The 9,472-nt window shown below is 34.4% G+C and overlaps 1 protein-coding gene and 1 pseudogene across 1 annotated transcript; both read left to right on the forward strand.

The window, feature by feature from the left end:
* Positions 1–5,974: 5,974 nt before the first annotated feature.
* Positions 5,975–6,770, forward strand: LOC125877140 (uncharacterized; annotated as a pseudogene).
* A 207-nt stretch (positions 6,771–6,977) lies between these two features.
* On the forward strand, positions 6,978–8,569 carry LOC125877524 (uncharacterized). The gene is made up of 3 exons (XM_049558795.1): positions 6,978–7,278; positions 7,482–8,036; positions 8,132–8,569. The coding sequence occupies exons 1-3, from the start codon at positions 7,018–7,020 to the stop codon at positions 8,567–8,569; spliced, it is 1,254 nt and encodes a 417-aa protein (XP_049414752.1). The 5' UTR covers positions 6,978–7,017.
* Positions 8,570–9,472: the final 903 nt, after the last annotated feature.

Raw genomic sequence — 9,472 nt, forward strand, 5'->3', positions numbered from 1 at the left:
GACGCCATCAAGAAATACTACATCTGAAGACTTCAAGATTAGTACTTATTTCTTCTACTTTTGCATTTTATTGTAACAGAACTACGTCTAGACCTGACTTCCCACGGTGGGGTACGTAGGCAACCCACATTGGATTCGATCTCTCTTAAAAACCCAAAATCATCATCTCTATGTATTTAGAACTACGCTTGACCTGAATTCCCTTGGTGGGATATGTAGGCAATCTTTGTCGGATTTGGTCCCTTACATTTCATATTTTTCACTCTCCCCTGTTGTATTTGAACTACGTCCTGACCTGATTCCGCTTGGATACGTAGGCAGCCTGAGTCAGGCTCGGTCATTGCATTGCATGTTTCTTGCTTTTTCTTCATATTTTCAGTTTTCTATTGTAATTAACTACGTTACGACCTGATTCCATTCGGATTCGTAGGTAGCTTAAGTCAGGCCCGGTCATTGCATTTCATATTTTTCACTTTCCTTTTGTATTTGAACTACGTCCTGACCTGATTCCAATTGGATACGTCGGCAGCTTGAGTCAGACTCGGTCATTATATTACATACTTCTATTTCTCCCACTTGTATTAGAACTACGTTACGATCTGATTCTTACTTTGGGGATACGTAGGCAGCTTGAGTCAGGCTCGATCAATGCACTGCATAATTTCCATTTTTTTCCTTACCCTTAGGAAACATTTCCTCATAGTTAGCATAACCTCAAAATATGAAGAATATCGATCGTCGCATTGTCTGCAAAATAGCTAGACAAGCTTCAGCATGAGGGTAAAAGCTACAAGAAGACTATGTTGGATATAGTCAACGGAAAGCTCGATGGAGTTCGGAACATGTCATAATCTAAAAACGATGGAGAATTACTACATATATATATACCTAATATATAAGTAATATACTTATTTTATTTTTTTAAAAAAAGGCTAATTCTTTTCAAAAGATTTTTCTACTCTTCCACCTACCAAGTCTCTAGGTTAAGAAGTTATGTGCATGTTGAGAAGACGTCGAAAGATTCCAGTGACGAGGTTTCAGTCCGTGAGTCGATACAAATCAACACCCCCTCCCAAACTAAAAATTTTCTTTGAGCGCAAGAACATAGGAATCAAGAAAATAACATCAAGTCTCGGGGCACGACCGGAGGCACCACTCGACTTCTACAATCATAAGCCAAAATACTATTTCCCTACTTTATTTCCCGGAAGTACTTCAACTTGCATCTTATGTCTAAGAATATTTTATTTAAATTTTTTATATGTACGCTCAAGATCCGGATGAAATGCTGGAGAAAAGAGGGCCCTCATAGGAAAATAGAATAATTAGATTTCTGTCAAAATAACTCCACCAACTGGAGCTTGTAATCTAACCTTATCAACAACTCTGCCAATCAGAGACCACCGTCTAACATCGTCGAACTCCACAAGCCTGGGGTTGTACATAGCAAATGTCACTCAAACTCTACCGATTGGAGGTTGTACATACCAAACATCGTCAAACTACGCCAACCGGAGGCTGTACATAGCAAACATCATCAAACTTCGCCAATCTGAGGCTGTACATAGTGAATATCGTCAAACTCCTCCAACTGGAGGCTATACATAACAAACATCGACCGAACTCCGCCAATCGAAACATGTATATAAGCAAAGAAGCAACACTCCGCCAATCAGAGACCACATCGTAGTGACGTCACCGAAGCTCCACTGACCGGGGGCATGCAAGCACAGTGACACTTTCATACACTAACAATAACATGTTACATTACAAGCTTTTCAAAGCTGGATACATGTTTTTGCTTTACAACAGCCCCGCCAAGCGGAGGTCTACATTACAAGCTTTACACAGCCGTATACAGACTTTTACATTACAAAAGCCATGCCAGTCGAGGGCCTTTACATTACAAGTTACTTTACCTACATCACATTCACAACACAAAAAATGGGGACATCAACAATCGTTTGGACATCTACACTCTACTCTTTACATTCCAATTTCAATTTATAATTTTTGAACCGCAACATGTACTTCTCACCTTTTTACATGTTTTGCATGACAACGCATTACAACGAGGAACTCCCTCTAAGCAGCAAACTAGGGCAAGTTAGTGCGATGTCAAGCATCACTAGCTACATCAAGGATTCACTTTCAAAACTCAACTCGACTCGATTTTCAAAAGTTCAGATAACTCTCTCAGGTCTCACTTCATTATAACCCAACATTGGGGCATTCTTTTTTTTAAAAATCATCCCTCTACCATAAGTCTCGAGTAGAAATTGCTACGGAGCATTTCTCATTCATGTTCTTTAAAATTATATCTCATCCCTCTATTCGTGCCAATCTCTTCAAACCTCACCACCAAAACATTTCAATATTACCATAAGTCAATACTGGGGAAAAAAATTTAAAAAAAATTTCTATGTTCCTACACTTTCGAACTACATATGGCCTGATTTCTCATGAAACCTGAGATATGTAGGCAACTCAGAAGCCAGAGTTCGGCCATAACTCCATAAACATTTCTTGCTGAGTTTTGCTCAAGGTGTATTTTATTGGGTCACCTAAAATTGGATCTTGTCAATGTTTCTTTGTCCACGTCTTCTCTACTCTCTTCCATGGACAAAGAAAGGGGCAAGCTGTTGACACCCAATTTTGGCTCTCCACATTTGTTTAACTAAAGTTTTAATAATAATAATAATAATAAAAATAATAAGATATATATATGCTATGTATTTTTGTAAAAAAAAAAGATTTTTTAATTATTTATTTTATTTGATAAATTTATTTCATAAATACTATTTTTATTTGAAAAAAAATTTAAACATATTATATAAATATTACTACTTACTTTCTCATTTTTAAATTTCACGTCAAATAAATATTGTTTTTTAAGGGTTAACTCGATTTTTCTAATTAAATATAATTTCTATTATAGCGATAAATATTTTTCAACATTTTTTTCAAAATTAGGAAAAAACTTAATTAATTAATGAGTTGCTAATTTATATTAATTTTATTTTTTAGAATCACTAATTTTAACAAATAAGCTAGTCTTGTAAAATTATTATTTTTAATTTAATAAACTATGTCTATTTAATAAAGAAGATGTTATAATTTAAATATATTTAATTCGAACAAAACTTGGCAATCCAAGTCTCTTAATTCGGCCAATCCACGCGTGCCACATAAGAAGCACATGGATTGTGATTTTTCATATTCGATTTCAACCATCCGATTTAATCCAAAGGCTTTAATTAATTTATCTTTTAATATATATATATATATATATATATATATATATTAATTTTTTAAAAAAACCCTTTTTTTATTAACCATCCTATCAAACGATCGGACGGACGAGATCAAACCCAAGATTTTTAGACCCTACTCTACCACCACCGCCCTATACTCTGTATTTCTTCAGAGATCACGTTCTTCTTCCCATCATGCCTCTTCCTCTTCCCCAAAGAATGACGCTCCAAGCTCCTCTCCCATGGCCCCCATGGCCTCCCCCACGTGCTTCCCCATCCCCTTTGTCAGAGAATGGCTCTTGGCCGCCGAAAATGTTCCATTTATCACTCAACCCTCTCAAATGGACCTGAAAAGATCGATTTTTGAGAGGATTTTCTTCTCCTTCATAATTGATTTCCTGTTAGCTCTGGGATTGGAGTTTCCAAGAATTCAAATTTTGAATTCTTGGAGCCCAAATTAGCTATAAAAGGGAACCATTTGGTTCTCATAAGGAACATCGGAAAATCAAGGAGAAAATCCAAGAATCAATCAAGAACTACCCCAAAAAAAGAGAGCAAAAATCGCCGCACACATCAAGTTTTTTTAGAGTTCGAAAGTTTTTCTCTTTTCTGGTCCTTTTACTTTTTGTTTTAAATTGGAATTAGGGAGGAAGTTTGAAGTTGAAAGCACTTGACGTCGAGCCTTAGTTTGTTGCTCCACACAAGGTCAGTATTTGGTTCATCCAATTTTTGTTTATATACATTCCTATTTATGTTGAAATATGTTACTGTTGTTCTTGCATTTTCTTTCATTTCATTTAAATAAATGTGAATGCAATCGTTTGTATATTATTGTCGCTAGTTTAAATGTGTGATTATGATGAATGTGTCTCCCCATTTCGTTAGACCATGTACGATTCCCTCCTCCTTGTTTTTTTCCTTTTGCTATCATTAATAAACAACATTAGTATGAGATGTGTGCACAGACTGAGTCATTGATAAACCCTTTTAAGTGATGTGATATGAGCTTCAACCATTGAGTGCAATTAAAATGTAAGAAATCACACCTTTTATGGTCTGTCTGTTGAAATTAAGAATTTTGTATATAAGGGAGTATTCAGTCAGCCTCTTCTAACTAGCTTTAGATTTTTTTAGAATGCATCATGTGATTTTCTTTGAAACATTAAGACGAATGTATGATTTGTTTCGAATGATCAAGTCTAAAACTTCCAGTCAACCAATTGTGCTAATGATAGATTCATCATGTTATAGTTAAATTATGAACATGCCTCGTCTAAATTATGTTAGACTAGGCATGGATAGTTAAGACCACAAATTTGTATGTTAAAGGGAAAAGGGCCAAAAATACCCCTGTACTATTCGAAAAGGTTTAAAAATACCCCTCATCCACCTATTGGGTTAAAAATACCCCTCAGTCAACCTTTTTGGTCCACTATTACCCTTTAAACTAAAAGTCTTATATTTTTTAATTATTATTATTAATAATTATTATGTGGCGTCTTTTTATTGGTTAAAGTAATTCCAACCCACTAAACTTTCTCCTACCCATCCGACCCGACCCATATTGACATCCCTGATCCAAACCCAATTAAAAAGATCCATCATAAATAAAAAATTTGAATCACCTCCTCTCCCTTAACCTAATATCCTATTTTTCTTCATTTCCTTCTTATTAACCAATTTCAAGATCAATTTCACCTAAAATGGCTTAGATTTTCACTGCAAGACTTTGTTGAAGTTGAGGGATTCAAGTTGGAACATTGATTTTTGAAGTCTTCTCTCTTCAAAGTAGGTCGTTTTTTCATTTTCATGGCTTAGGGTTTCTAAAATTTTCATGTAGTGTTACTCTAGAATATTTTGAATGTTTTTACGTCTTTCTTTTCTTAGTTCTTGACTTTTAGTGATCCCTTTTCAATTGTTATTATCTGAACTTTGATTTTTAATATTTCTTTGTATTGTGTTTAGTTATTGATATGGTGTATTCTCTTTCTCTTTTGCAATAGTTTATTCAAAAAATGTTTTGTTTATTTTTCTATAGTTTGTTGTGGACCCTTTCTCTTATTCTTGTTTGTATTTTAGGGTAATAAATATTAACTTCTTTAACCTATTCTTTGAATGATGCTGATGGGTCCCTGTTTACTTGTTTTTTTTCATGTACACTTTTTGAAGAATGATTGAGAAGATCGATTTGGTGTTTAACTATGGAGGCAAATGGGTGTTGAAACCTGAAGTGATGTATCTTAAAAAGTTGAATCACATTATGCAAGATTTTGATGCGGATTTACTATCTTACATAGATATTTGCGCAGAGTATATTGAAAAGTTAGGTTTCAGTAAGGTGAAGCAGGTACTAGTAAATGGGCCTTCTGGTAGATACTTTCTGATTGAGAATGATGCATGCATTATAGCACTACAATCTTTATTGTGTACCGAGTTCAGTGAGCTTCAATTATATGCTGTGGATGAGAATGAATTATTTGTTCCATCTCCTAGCATTATATCATTGCAACCCTTATTGTCTAACCATGTCTGTGAGCTTCAATTATATGCTATAGATGAAGGTGAACTACATGTCTCTACTTCTAACATTATTGATCAAAATGAGTGTCATAATATTGCGGTAGATGTTGGAACAGATTGTGATTCATCTGATGAGGAGAAAAATGTTGGACTTAACTTTAGTGATCGTGATAGTGAAGAATTAGAACTCTTTAGAAAGGAAAGAACTCAAGATGTTAATGAAAAGCTTGACAGGTTTTTACACTTGGAAAAAGGCATGAGTTTTAAAGATTTGTTTGAAGCTAAAAGAGTCGTGGGATTCTATGCAGTTGCTAATAAGGTTGGTCTTAAAGTAAAACAATCGGACACTACTAGACTTAGATATGTATGTGATATTGGATGCCCTTTTGTGTGCTTGATATCTAAGGATAATAAAGATCAAGGATTTAAAATCAAGACTTTGGAGACAAAACATAAATGTGATCCAGCATTTCATAATAGAAGAGCTACTCCCGATGTTTTAGCACATTATTTCAAGAACAAAGTCCAAAATGATCCCAAGTACAAGATCAAACAAATGAGGGTGGACGTGGATCAGAAATTTAAACTAAATATTAGTTATTCTAAGATGAAGAGAGTTAAGAAGCTTGTCTTAGAGGAATTAGAGGGTAGCTTCATTGATGATTTCAATAGGTTAGAGGCCTATGCTCAAGAATTGAGGGATAGTAATCCTGGTACAGATGTGGTTATAAACATATCAAAAAATGCTTTGACAGAAGGAAAAAGGAGATTTTTGAGAATGTATGTGTGTTTTCAAGCTTTGAAAAGTGGTTGGAAAGCAGGATTGAGGCCTCTAATAGGTTTGGATGGCACATTTTTGAAAGGAAAATGTAAGGGAATTTTACTGGTTGCTATGGCACAAGATTCAGCAAAACACCTTTATCCACTTGCTTGGGCCGTGGTGGATAAAGAAACAAATAGAACTTGGAAGTGGTTTATGGAGCTATTGAGATCTTCTTTAGAGTTGAGGGAGGGTGAAGGAGTTACATTTATATCAGACATGCAAAAGGTTATAGATTCTCAACTTAATTTACATTTGTGTTGTTAAGTTTTTTTTAATTACTAATCTTATCTTATTTACTTAATTGTTTGGATATTATAGGGGCTGATTGGTGCTGTTGATGATGTACTACCTAAATCACATCACAGATGGTGTGCTAGACATATAGAAGCTAACTGGAGTAAGAACTGGAGGGGTGTACTAATGAAAAAATTAATGTGGTGGTGTGCTTGGAGCACTTATGGAGAAGAGTTCAATGACCAATTGACAATTTTAGGGACTGTTTCTGAAATGGCTGCCAAAGAACTAATAGGCTACCCACCCCAAAAATGGTGTAGAGCTTATTTTGACACCAAATGCAAGAATCAAATGGTTGACAACAACTTTACAGAATCATTCAATAAATGGATTTTAGAGGCAAGACACAAACCAATTATCAAGATGTTGGAAGAGATAAGAGTCAAGGTATTTAACTATTACTTTGTCTTTGATAATTTTTTTCATTACTAGAATTTTTGTCACTTATATTACTATCAATTTTCTGTATTTACAACATTGATGTGTATAAAATTTTAAGCACACTATGTCATTACTTCATCTATGTTACTCGGACTCATAAAAAATGCTAACGAGTGCATGTTAATTATGGATTTTCCGTTGTTTGAAAGGTAATGAAATTACTGAAAGATCGTGAGGAGGAATGTAGGAATTGGAGAGATCAAATCAGTCCATATGCCAAGGATTTGCTGACTGATTACAGAGAAATAGCACAAGGGTGTGAAATTCATTTTAATGGAGACTTTGGATATGAAGTGCATGAAGGTGAAGACAAGCATACCGTCAATCTTCAATTAAAGAGGTGCACATGCAGGGTATGGGATTTGACAGGAATACCATGTTCCCATGCCATCAAAGCTCTGATTTACCAGAAAAAAAATCCGATGAGCGAGGTACATTGGTGGTATTCAAAGGAAGCTTATATGTTAGTTTATATGCATAAACTACAACCAGTTAGAGGTGAAAAATTCTGGAAAGTGAAACCAGAACATGCAATGGAACCACCAGAAATACATAAAATGGTTGGTAGACCAAAGTTGAAAAGAAAGAGAGAGAAGGACGAGGCAAGGAAGAGAGAGGGGGCTTGGTCATCTTCAAGAAAAGGACTTTTAATGACATGTGGATATTGTTGTAACAGAGGTCACAACATCAAAACTTGTCCTTTGGTAAAATATTGTTACTTTTGAATGCTTATAAACTGAAATATTCTTAATTTTATTGCTTGTTTGATTCGTTGAAATATTCATGGTTGTTTTTGCAGGTGAATGAGAAGATAAAGAATATGGGTGAAGGATCTTCCCAGAAAGTGCAAGATGTGACCTTAACAACAGTACACGAAAGTCAAACTTCTGAACAAGAACAACAATTTGCTCAACATTCAACCATTGGTGATGATGAATGGGAAGGTGAAGAGGAAGATGAAGATGAAGACGGCCAGCCAATTTTGAGGCCGAAGGTGGTATCTGAAGAAAGGACTAGACTTCAACAAAAAAAATTACAACGAAGACCAATTGGTACTAGAAAAATTAGCTTCAAAGGAGATGAATTTGGTGTCGTGGAGCCTACCAATCTACCTTATTCACCAAAGAAAGTTACCTGGAAAGGCAAGGCAGCAATGACCTCAAACCAGTTGGTTGCAGAGAAGGAAAAAAAAGTTGGTAAATTGAAGACTAAAAAGGCAAGATTAGAGAAGAAATGACCAACATTTAGGAAACGTACATATTTTTGCGGTGACTAATTCAAGAATTTGCTAATTTGTTAAATGATTTTGTATTGATTCATCCTTAATTATTTTTGTTGTGCTCAACATAGGGTGAAGAACATTGTGAATTTGTGAATGAAACACGTCTTGCATATTTCAGCTTACTTTTGTATGAACAGAATATTCAGAAATGTATTGCAATGGCTAGATATTGTTAATGTGCATCATTTACTACCCCTCATAACTTATATCATAGTTTGTTGGTTAATACATGTGTAACTTTAATAAGTTTAACTAAAACACTTCTATTAACTTATTTAGGTACTCCAAAAGTGTTTAAAAGTTATTTTAGCTTAAAAACACTTAAAATAAGTCAATTTTACTGTGTCATTGATACAAATAAGAATTTGTCAATTTGTTGGTTAATTTGAAAAGATGAGTAGTTGACTGCTGAAACATGCCAGCCAGATCAAGAATACTTCTAAAGCACCACAATAGATACTACACAATGCTTCCACAAAATGACTTTACACTTCCGGAAAAATAAAATTTTAGTTTCAAAGCTATTCTTATAGTTGTTAAACATGAGAAATTCACCAAACTATAAAATTGTAAAAGCATTGAAGAATAACAAATCTATGAAATTAGAATAAAAATAGCTTCAAATCTAACACCTAAACTCGATCAAACAGTACCTAAATTCTACCAAAAACTACACAAAAATTATAAAGAAAAAATAGCAGCAAGAACTTAACTAAAGTGCATGCACCATTATGAGATAAAAAAACTGATCCAAAAATGAACACAAAATTGATCCTAATTCACTTCATTAGCAACGAAATACATTCAATGAAGCTTGCAAACTAAACACAATTTTGCTACCATACCAACAATAATAGA

The sequence above is a fragment of the Solanum stenotomum genome, chromosome 9 (assembly GCF_019186545.1).
Source record: "Solanum stenotomum isolate F172 chromosome 9, ASM1918654v1, whole genome shotgun sequence".
Taxonomy (NCBI): domain Eukaryota; kingdom Viridiplantae; phylum Streptophyta; class Magnoliopsida; order Solanales; family Solanaceae; genus Solanum; species Solanum stenotomum.